Consider the following 12,395-nt stretch of genomic DNA (forward strand, 5'->3'; position numbering starts at 1 on the left):
AATCAATGCAAATATTCTTCAATTTGTAAGTTGGATGAAGTGTGGTATTATTCAGATGATGAAATATTACTCATCAATGAAAAGGAACCACTAATGGTATATGCAACACGGATAAATGCAAAATAACAAGTGTGTGGAAAATGCCAGACTCAAAAGATTACACACTGTGTAATTCCATTAATATGAAACAGTCTGTTTTATAGACTGATCTGATGGGAGGATCAGTGTTTGGGTTTGACAAAGGGGGTAGGCTTACTGTAACAGAATACGAGGGAACATTCTGGGAATATGGAGATGGTCTATGTTCCGATGGTAGTGGTTTTATATGTGTGTATAAATCTGTCAAAATACATTTAACTTGGCATGAGTACATATTCTTATATGAAAGTTATACTATGGCACATTTGTTTAATCACAAAAATTTAAGAACCATGTCTTCACATTTAATTTTTCAGGGGAGCTTACCTTATTGAGTGCAACAATGAAGGGACATTTTTTAGATTTCAGAAGGTTAATAGATTCAATTGTTTGGGGCTCCAAACCATGCATAATATCAACGACTAAAATAGCAATATCACAAAGAGAGCTTCCTCTGTTTCTTAGATTACTGTTGAAAAGAGGGGAAAAGATGAATAAGTAGAAATCTTAAAATTACTATTTTGCTTAAACAAATTTTTAATTTCTTTGTAAAACCTACAGAAAAAAAAAAACAAAATGAAGCGCATGCATTAACATTCAAGTGCCAGTAGCCCTTAACTTGCCAAATGCTTATCTGACACAGTGAATTGACATCAGCTGGAATGAGTTAGTTCCAGAAGTTACTCCAATATTTCTGCAAATTGTACTGGCCAAGTTTTTTGCACTAAGGAATATGGCCAAGAGGCAACAGGATAAATTCCACCTATAATGGGTTTCACAGGAGACAGACCAAGTATGTATTAGGATTTGGTCTTTCAAAGTATAAAAGATCTCTACAAAATACAAGTATCCAAATAAAGTATTGCATATTCAGTAAGGCACAGATAAGGATCAATAGTGGGACCACATATCTTAAAATACAACCCCAAAATTGATTAATCAGACGTTCTGACTCACTGAACTTTTAGACTTAATCGTTTCAAGCAGTTTGGTTTCAAGTTGCTCTTACCTGAAAGACTCATGGCCGGGAGTATCAATAATCAGCATCCCTGGAATTCGTACATTCTCTCTATCAAACTAGAAAAGGTGAAGAAAAGTGGAGAGCTTCAGGAAGCCAAACTTTATAAAGTTTCTTATAAAAACAATTATTCTGCCATGAAAACTTAAAAATATCACCACTCCCTTTTCTAAAAAATGGTTTTAAAACAGTGAGTCAAGCAGCAAAGCACAACAGTATTTTCATTAATATCAAAAGGAGTTTTGCAACTAAAAAAATGAAATAAGAAAACATTCTCTTTGTTAAGGTCATAAAAATTTTTGAGCAGATTATCAGTAAGTAATAAATGACAGCAGTCATCTTAGAGTGACTATCTATAAAAGGTGACATACAAGAAGAGGTTCTCGCTGTTTGAAAAATGTATCTGTTCCAACTTTAAAGCAATTCTAAGCTTTGAAAAATATCCTAAAATACATTTTAAAGAAAATTTACCTCATCAACCTGAAATATCTTTAAGAAAGACTTCATATGCTGCTTTATTTAAATAACATTATAAACACTTAGTTTTCTGGACAAAAGTTCATTAATGAATGGAAAAAAATTACAACATGCCTGATATGCACATTCTCCTTTAACCTAAAGTGTGGCACTGACCAACAAATCTCTCTCTCACGCACACACAAAACTTTTACTTGTTTATCTATACTTTTTGTCAATCTTCAAATGATTTTTCAAAATCTTATCTCCTGTTCTATGTCAAAATGATTCATCATGTAAAACCTCTCATATTTGCATACTGGTGATCTTAAATCAACATTCATTGGGCACCATAATTATTTCTATTTTGTATTTCTGGAATACAAAAAATAGAATTGTCATATAAAAGTTATCCTGAGAACTTTAATATACGTCTAATAAAAATCGTGCTCTTTAACTGTGTTCTAAAATAAAACCAGATTTCAAGTTCTGGCAACTAGTGGAATGAGCTGTTGAAAAATCTCCAATGACTAACATAGAAATACCAGATAAATTACAACCAAGATAAATTCTAAATTATGAATTTAAAAAACTATAATTCAAGAAAATGGTGCTCAAATATTTTAAACTACATACTGAGATGGAACTGGAAAATTTCCACATAACTGGAAAACTGACCTGGAACAATCAACACCAAGATGCAGAAAGGCCACATTACTTATAAAAGGATGAAAACCAGCTTGTGATCAAACTTGAAAGGCAATAATTTATGTGAGAAGAAACCAGCGTAACATTTAAGATATTTAAGGAAAGGAAATGAGAATCAAATATTTTATATGGAGCCAACTGACTTTCCAGGATGAAGTCCACAAAGTATACAATATTCAAAAACTCAAAGAATATTATTCCCATTATTCCTTCCTTAGGAATCTACCAGAAAACAAGCTTCATAAAACAATCTCAACCAAACCTCCCTTCCCCAAACTGGAGACAAATTTGTAGACCCTTTCTATATACTAAACTAAGACAAAATAAGGAGTAGAGACACATTAGCATGTAATAATTTATCATGTGTGTCATTTATCAATTTTATTACTTCTCAGTTCCAAATTTACCCTTTTTCACCTGCTCTAGGATAATGGAATTACGGATTCTTTCTTTTTTTTTTTTTTATAAGGCCCAGTTCCAAGACTGGAGCATGGTATGTAGATGAGCCTGGAAGATTCTGCTACACCAAACAGCATGGATGCAACCAAACACTACTAAAAGAGAACCAAAAAGACTCAGTAGCCAATCAGTAGATGAAGATGAGACTATCTCACCACAAGAATAAATGAATTAAAACACAGTAAATATGTTTCAATCCATGAGTTTATAGCAATACAAAACCGAACAAAATTAGTCACTCTTTATTTTTAAAGTTAGTAAATAAGGTAAAGGATTAGGCATTTATTCTGCCTTCACTATACATATTATCCTGAGTAACCAAACAGCAAACCAGGCAGTTTTTCTAAAGAAGTAATCCAATAAATAAACACAATAATAGGCTTAGAATAGCAACATTTTGCAACCTCTAACACATTAAAGGTAGAGATTACTTTAAAAGTTCCTCCTGAGTAGAAGAGTGTTTTGATTGGAAAGGGACATAAGAGAGGTCTTCTGAGGTAATTGCCAAGATTCTATCTCCTAACATGGATTTCACAAAGGTTTTGCTTTATAATGATTCGTTAAGTTTTTACCTTAATCTTATGTGATTTTCTTTATTGTGTTATATTTTGGATAAATAAGCGGATCTCCAAAGTAGAGAATATAAGGGAGATAAAGAAAATACAATCAATTTGATAGAAGCTAAAAAGGGTGTGGGAGGAAACAGTTTTTAAACATGGAGATCTATGGTGAAAGTGTTAAAACATGTAGGCGAAACATACTCTAACTTCAAAATAGTGATTGCCTCTGGGAGCAAGAGGAAAGGAAATGAAACTTGAGGGCTCCTATTCATCTAATGTTTTCTTGTGAGGGGAAAAAAAAGATCTGAAGCAAAACAGAGCAAAGTGGCACGAGTGTTAATTATAAATAGTGAGCACGTGGGTCTTTATACTAACCTTTTTTCCTATATTTGAATTTTTATTAGAGATTGAAACATGCAAAATACATTTACATTTGTACTTACATTTTTAATCATCTTAGTCTGTTCATTAATAGCTTCAAGGGGAACATTGGTGGCCCCAATTTGTTGCGTAATGCCACCTGCTTCACCATCTTGTACATGTGTGTGACGAAGCTGGGATAAGATAGCAGATTCAGATTTGTATTTCAAAATATAAAAAGAAGCAAAAGCAGTAAGAAGGTAGCAACCTATTTAACAGAACTGCCTATATATGCTATGGTTTCTATTAGCTTTTTATAAGATATCATTCACTTAAGAAGTATCAAAGCTAACAATATTTTCTTACTTTATCTAGAATTTTTGTCTTCCCTGTATCCACATGTCCAAGTACACAAATAACAGGAGCTCTTAGCTTTTCTGTATTTACATTTTTACTGTGTTCAAGTCGTCGTTTCTAGGAATGAAAAAAAAAGTCACAAAATTATTTCAAACCTTGACTGCCATCATCCTTTAAATTATGTTGCCTTAGCAAGAGAATGCCAGAACCTTCATCCAAGGTTCTCTGTTGATTTAACTACATGTAACTGCACTTTACAATGTAAACTTTACAATCTAATTCCCTTTACAGTACCTTTGGACAAAGGGAAACCTGCTAAAATAGATTTCAGAGCAACATTATTAAATTAAGAGTAAAAATCATGTAAAATTTTGGCTCCAACTTTCTGAACACTTTTGTACATTGCTTATTTAATGGAATATAAGAAATTGATCTTCTATCATACTTAGTATACAGTACAACCTCTAACTTATGTGGGGATTTATATAAAAGGAGGTATATATACTCTTGCATTCAAACAATTTCATTAGAACTTCAAAACTATAAAATATTTCAAAGCAATTTATTTGAAAACTTTGATAGTGTACAAATGCTATAAAACCTTTCAATTGAGGGGCACCTGGGTGGCTTAGTCAGTTAAGCGTCTCTTGACTTCAGCTCTGGTTTATTAATTTGAGCTCCACATCAAGCTCTGTGCTAAAAGCCTGGAGCCTGCATGGGAATCTGTTTCCCTCACTCTCTCCCACTTGCATGTGTGCGCTCTCTGTCTCTCAAAATAAGTTAAAATAAACTTTACCGAAAAAACTTTCAATTAAGAGAGGGTATATTTAATCCTCAGCCTAAGAGTCTAATGACATTTCCTACCTTAAGACACCACTCATCAAGCCTGAGAGGCATGTTCTTGGATCATGTGTTTCTCTTGTAGCATATACCTAGCTACTTCAGCTGAAAACCAAACAAAAACACACATGCCAGCAGCTCCTTGAAAGGCCAACTTTTTGAGCATAGTAAACTGGGCATTTAAAGGAGATAAGACTTCTAACAAAATTTTGATGTAATTTATAAAACTATTTTCCATCTAAAAACCATTTTTGTAAAAATTATTTACTTTCTACCACTAGACACTGGATCTTTCTACAGAAAATGGAATGAAAAAACATTTTGGAACGTCAAAAGTCAGATGTATTTACTAACAAGGAGTCATACACAAGAACCTTACACTCTGTAAGACTCAAATATAGACATCATGACCTTAGTTAGGATCTGATATGGTTGAAAATTTGCCTTTTCTCCCACACTTGGTGTAGCATTACAATTTTCTGGAAGGCAATGTAGTTTAGACTTTAACTCAGAAATTCTACCTGAAAGTATCTGTCCTGAAACAATGACATAAGCATACAGAAATGCATATGTACAACCATGTTTGTTCACTGCAGTATTGTTTTATAACAGCAAAAATTAGTAACCACTTAATCATCTGTAGTTGGGGATTTCTTAATGAATATTTCCTCAAACCCAAGGCTGAAACCTAGTGGTTGCATAGAATCATTTAGAGACTCCTTCCACAATGGAGATTCTTATCCAAAAGTCTGCTATGGGTTTTAGAAAGTTATATGTGGCAAGGTTTTGGAATCATGAAATGTTATGGACTGAAGTGCATCTCTCCCAAATTTATACACTGAATTCTTAACTCCTAATGTGACTGTATTTGGAGATGGGGCTTTTAACGAGGCAATTAAAATTACATGAACTCATATGGGTGGGGCCGTAATCCAATAGGACAAGTGTCCTTAAGAGGAGAAGTTAAAAAAAAAAAAAATCTCTCTTTGAGCCTGCACAGGGTAAAGGTCATATGAGGACTCAGTGAGAAGGCAGGCATCTGCTAACCAGAGACAGCCCTCACCAGAAAACCACCCTCTGACTCTGCAATCTTGAACTTTTACTCTTAAAAGCTATCAGAATATAAATTTCTGTTGTTTAAAGCACCCAGTCTGAGAAATTTTGTTCTGGCAGCTGAAACAGACTAATTTGGATCTTTCCATAAGATGGAGTACAATTTGTAGCAGTAAAGGTACTGAGGCAGGACTTCTTCAATGATGAAATGAATGGCTCAGCAAATCCTCTCCCCCAAAAGGAAACAAAACTGAGCAAAATAACCAAAATAACAACCACTTAAAGACTCTAGAAACCAACCAAAGGCAACATAACAAACTGAGAAAACATTAATTCAAGAAAATCTATTGCCCACCTGTGAAAGTAACAGAAGCCTATGAAGTTTTAGTCTAGACTTGTTCCATCATACTCCCCACACTCCCACAGCTCCATGGGGTGAAGAGGTATGAGATAGAGGAGCAGGGGGTTTCATACCTGAAAGCACTGTCTAAAACAGGAGAGATGTGAATGGCAAAAAAAGAGAAAAGGCTAAAATCGCAACTAGACTAAGGTCTCAATAGTGGTGGGGCAAGCAATAACCTGGAAGGATCAATCAGAAATTTAACAGAGGAGTATATGGAACAAGACAGCCAAAGTAGGCACTGATAAGATCCTATCTATCACTGGTACTCTAGAAAGCTGTGTTCCTACAGAGGGCTGTCAGAAGAAACCAGACAGGTCCTTAGTAAATTACTCAGTACTGGCTCAACCAGAGGCTTACAAATGCATAAAGAGTGGACTAGTAAACTGCCAGATCCACTGGGAAATGGTGGAATCCTTACCAGCTCCAGGTGTTTAAGCACAACCACTGACAAGTCACTTGGCTGACCACTAGGATTAGCAATCAGGTACAAGCCCTAAGAAGCCAGGCTTAAGAAACATACCAAAAACAAACAAATACCTGAGAAGAAACATCATCAGCATCATACTACAGAAGCAATCCACAAGACTCAATGATCAAGTAAACAAAAATAGCTAAAACCACTACATTTGTAGCTAAAAGAATTCATATATTCTCTAAATATACAGATATATCTAAATCTATAGATATATCTAAATATATAGAATTGCTATATTCTCTAAAATGTCTACTTATAAATGAAAAATTACAAGACATACAAAGAAACAGGAAAATGTGACCTATAAAAGAAAAAGTGGTCTACAGAATGTCAGAAACCTTGGGGCGCCTGGGTGGCTCAGTTGGTTAAGCATCCAACTCTAGATTTCAGCTCAGGTCATGATCTCAGTCAGGGTTTATGAGTATGAGCCCTCCATCAGGCTCTTGCTGGCAGTGTGGAGCATGCTTGGGATTCTCTCTTCCTCTCTCTCTTTCTCTGTGCCCTTCCCCAGCTCATTCTCTCTCTCTCTCTCTCTCTATCTCTCTCTCCAAGTAAGTAAATAAAAAGAGGTGAGAAGCTCAGATATTAGACTTAGCAAAGACTTGAAAGCAGCTAATATAAATATGTTCAAAGGACTAAAGGGAACCATATTTAAAGAAATAAAGGAAAGTGTAATGATGACGAATCAACAGAAGACATCAACAAAGAAAACAAATCACTGTAAGTTAAAAAATTCATTAACAAATTAAAAAAAAATCACTAGAGGGGCTCAACAGTAGATGCAAACTGGCAGAAGAATCAAAAGTCATAGATTAAGTGATGTTATATAATCTGAACAATAAAAAGAAAAGACAACTGGGAAAAGTGAAAAGACCTCAAGAGACCTGTGGGATACTCTCAAGTGCACCAATGTGCATATAATGGGAGTCCAGAAGGAAGGGAGAAAGAGACACAGGCAGAAAAAATACCTGAAGAAATAATGGCAGAAAACTTTGCAAAACTGGATGAAAAACCTTCATCTACATATCTAAGACACTGAATAAACTCTAAGCAGAATAAATACAAATATATCCTCATCAACACACATTACAGTTAAGTTGTTAAAAATCAAGGTTAAAAAAAATATCTTCATATAGAAAAATCACTCATTGTGTACAAAGGCACCCAAGTAAGATTAATAGCTTAATTTTCATCAAAAAAAAAAAAAAAAAAAAAAAAAAAAAAAAAGAGGCCAGAAGGCAATGGGATAACATATTCAAAGGGCTAAATAGACAACCAAAAACTGGATCTCTGAGATGATCAAAAAGGTGGAAAACCTTTCACTAGATTGACGGGGGGCAGGGGGTGAGGATGGGAGGGAAGACACTGGTCACCAAAATCAGAATCAAAAGAGACACCACTAACTTTACAGAAACTGAAAAGACTGTAAAAAGATACAATGAAGAACTTCATGCTCACAACCTAGATAAAACACAATAGCTATTAGAAAGACAAAAATTACTGAGCATGACTCAAGATGAAAAAGAAAATATGACAAAAAGATAACAAGAAATTGAATTAGAAATTTATAAATCTCCCCACAGAAAAAAAGCTTTGTTAGTAAATTTTGCCTACCATTTAAAACAGAAAAAACAATGCTTCACAACTCTTGCAGAAAAAAAGAGGAGGAAGACTTCCTGACCAATCCTAAGGAAGCTAATTTTAAATTGACACCAAAGCCAGACCAACATATGATAAGCAAAGCTACTGATCAACATCACTTATAAGTATAGACCACAAAAACCTCAGCAAAATACTGCCAAATCCAGTAACATATAAAGAGAATTACATACCAGGATCAAGTGGGATATATTCTAGTAATGCAAGTGTTAGCTTAACATTTGAAAACTAATGTTAATACATCATATATTAACACACACACACACACAAAAAACAACCTCAATACATATCATAGAAAAAGTACCCATCTCCATTTATGATATAAACTCTCACAAATTAGGAAAAGAAAGAAAGGAAGTTCCTCAAACCTATAAAGGGCACTATTGACATCATAGTTAATGGTGAAAATCTGAATGCTTTCCCCACAAAGAATGTGTTAGCTTAACACATAACACACATATTATTAGAATATAAAATATTTCAGTATAGCTACAGGATACAAGATCAATCTATAAGACTCAACTGTATTTCTTTATACTGAAAAATGAAATGAAAAAAAAATTTTTTCAATTGTGATCCCATTCGATAGTATCAAAAACAGTAAAATACCTAGTAATAAATTTAAAAGAATTACAAATCTCAAACTATGAAAACTATAAGACACTACTAGAAGAAACTGTAAAAGATCCAACTGAATGTATAATCATCAGCCTATTTCAATAATATTAAAATAGATAATTCTCCCTAAATTGATCTATAGATTCAACACAATCACCAGCTAAATCTAAGCAAGATTTCTGCAGAAATTGACAAACTGACCATAAAATTTATATGGAAAAGCAAGTGACCTATAATAGCCAAAATAATCTTGAAAAGGAATAACAATGGAAGATTTCCCTATCTCAAAACTTACTATAAAACTATAATAAAGAGAGTGTGGTACTAGCAGAAGAACAGGTAATACAGGTGAATGAAACAGAAATCAAAGTCCACAAATAAACCTTCATATTTCCAACCTATTGATTTGTCAAAGATGCCAAAGCAATGGGAAAAGGATAGCTTTTTCAAACAATGATGCTAGTTAAATTAATAAAAAATGAACTTTGTCTATGACCCCACATCATGCATAAAAGGTATCTTAAAACAGATCAGAGGGGCGCCTGGGTGGCTCAGTCGGTTAAGCATGCAACTTCAGCTTAGGTCATGATCTCGCGGTCCATGAGTTCGAGCCCCACATCAGGCTCTGTGCTGACAGCTCAGAGCCTGGAGCCTGCTTTGGATGCTGTGTTTCCCTCTCTCTGACCCTCCCCCACTCACATTCTCTCCAAAATGAATATTTAAAAAAAATTTTTTTTAATTTATCAGAGGTAGAGCTAAAGACAGAAGAAACTAAATCTAGATCTAGATTTACTAAATTTACTAAATCTAAATAAACTAAATTTAGAAATAAACAGGACAAAATATTCATGACATTAAGTTAGACAAAGATTTCTATACTACAACACTAGAAGCATGCTCTATAACAGCAAATTTTGATAAACTGACGTTAACAAAATTTAAAAAAACTAAAAGAACTCTTACAACTCAATAATAAAAAGACAAATAATTTGAATACATGTTTTACCAATGAAGATACAGGAAGGGCCAATAAGCAAACTGAGAAATGCTCAACATGAGAGAAATGCAAATTAAAACCACAATAAGATATATACTATTTCATATCCACTAGAATGGCTATAATCGAAAAGACAAAGGTTAACAAGTATTAGTGAGGATACAGAGAACCTTCAACCGGTTGGAATCTATAATTGTGCAGCCACTTTGGAAAAGAGTTTAACAGTTTCTGAAAAAGTTAAACACAAATTTACCGTATTATCCAGCAATTTCACTCTTAGGAGTACATACTCCCACCCTTCCCCCCCAAATGAAAACACATTTCCATATAAAGATTCATATGCAAATGCATGTATATAACAGTACTATTCATAATAGCCAAAAAGTAGAAACAACTCTGTCCTCTAGTGATAGATAATAATAAAATATGGTATATTTATACAACAAAACGCTATTTGGCAATAAAAATGAACAAAATTCTGATACAGCTACCACACAGATAACCAGGGTAAGTAAAATAAGCCAGACACAAAAAAACACATATTATATGACTGAATTTACAACGGTCCCTCCTTATCCAAGGGGTGGTGATACATTCCAAGACCCCCAGTGGATGCCTGATACTGCAGATAGTACCAAACCCTATATATACTCCATGTTTCTTCTATACATATCAATGATAAATTTGTAAACTAGGCACAGTAAAAGATTAATAATAACTAGTAATAAAATACGAGGATAACAATATACCGCAATAAAAGTTCTGTACATATGGTTTCTCTCAAAGTATGTTATTGTACTGCACTCACCCTTCTTCTTATGATGATGTGAGATTATGAAATGCCTATGTAATGAGATGAAGTAAGGTGAATGACATAGTGTTAGGCAACTACTGACCCTCTGACAATACATCAGGAGGAGGATCATCTGCTTCCAGAATGCAACTGACCACACCATGGAAAGCAAAACTGTAGATGAGGGGACAGGGAGGGTGGGCATAGGAACTGCTGTATATGTAGGACTAGGAATAGGGAATGACGCAAATTGGTGTAAGAAATCTTCCTGGGGTGATAAAAATACTCTAATGTTGAGTTGTGACAATAGATGAACAACTCTAATTTACAAAATTGTACTGAATTGTACACTTAAAATGGATCAATTCTTTGATATGTAGATATCTCAACAAAGCTGCTTAAAAAAACTATTGTGGTAAGAGGTCCATAGCATATTATGTGAAGAAAAGAATATGTATCTACAAAATTTATTATCTAACTTCTTTTTTTTAATGTTTATTATTTTGAGAGAGACAGTACAAGTTGGGGAGGGGTAGGGAGAGAGGGAGGGAGGGGGGAGAGAGAAAATCCTAAGCAGGCTCCACACCGTCAGCAGGCAGCCTGATGCGGGGCTCAGTCTCACAAACTGTGAGATCATGACCCAAGCTGAAATCAAGAGTCAGATGCTTAACTGATTAAGCTACCCAGGTGCCTCTTAGTTTTAGTTAAACATTTTAAAAAACCTGAACATGTACAGAACTATGAACAGGTCTGGGAAGTGAGATAATGGGGAAACTTTTACTTTCTGCTTTATACCCATTGTTTTTAAATGATCACAGTACGAACTGTCTCTCACAAATGGGTATAGAGCAAGACAGTTGGCTTGAGTAGGTGCTACGGGAAGCTGCAGTTATAATGGGAAAGAGAAGGGAATGTCACTGGTATCTAGTGGGTGGGGGGAAGGGATGCTGTATAATGTCCTAAATGAAGAGGACTATCCTCCAAAACAGAATTATATTACCTAAAACTGTCAATAGTGATAGGGTGAGAAATCGAACTTAAATCAACAGACCTTCTTAAGAAATTCTGAAAATGTATCCCTTTGTAGGCTTCACAGAGGAAAGAGGCAAACACTGACATACAGGTTTTCAAAACAAAAAAATTTAAAAATTAGGATTATAAATGAAAAAAATATATATTATTATTATTATTGTTATTATTATAGAGACAGAGAGAATCTAAAACAGGCTCCATACTCAGAGCACAGTCTGACACAGGACTCAATCCCACAACCCTGGGATCATGACCTGAGCCGAAATCAAAAGAGTTGGCCACTCAACTGACTGAGCCACTCAGGCACCCCTTTTAACAAAGAAAAGCTAAAATAATTTTTAGCTTTAAAACAGTTTAGCACCCTCAAGAAAACTAGTTTTTATTGTTATTATTTATACTAAGCTGACAGAATTGAAGAAAACTCTCAAGTCCACTGCATTACATAGGAAAAATATAGTAAGCCTGGTAG

The 12,395-nt window shown here is 34.4% G+C and overlaps 1 protein-coding gene across 3 annotated transcripts in view; it reads right to left on the reverse strand.

The window, feature by feature from the left end:
* The window catches only part of EIF5B (eukaryotic translation initiation factor 5B), a 93,966-nt gene that overhangs the window by 23,239 nt on the left and 58,332 nt on the right, over nt 1-12,395 (reverse strand). For all 3 annotated transcript variants that reach the window (XM_047851172.1, XM_047851171.1, XM_047851173.1), the window contains 4 exons: nt 4,066-4,173; nt 3,783-3,893; nt 1,148-1,215; nt 466-607 (listed from right to left, as the gene is read on the reverse strand). In XM_047851172.1, coding sequence (XP_047707128.1) covers nt 466-607; nt 1,148-1,215; nt 3,783-3,893; nt 4,066-4,173 — 429 coding nt within the window. The remainder of the gene's footprint in view (nt 1-465; nt 608-1,147; nt 1,216-3,782; nt 3,894-4,065; nt 4,174-12,395) is intronic.

Source organism: Prionailurus viverrinus, chromosome A3 (assembly GCF_022837055.1).
Source record: "Prionailurus viverrinus isolate Anna chromosome A3, UM_Priviv_1.0, whole genome shotgun sequence".
Classification (NCBI taxonomy): Eukaryota; Metazoa; Chordata; class Mammalia; order Carnivora; family Felidae; genus Prionailurus; species Prionailurus viverrinus.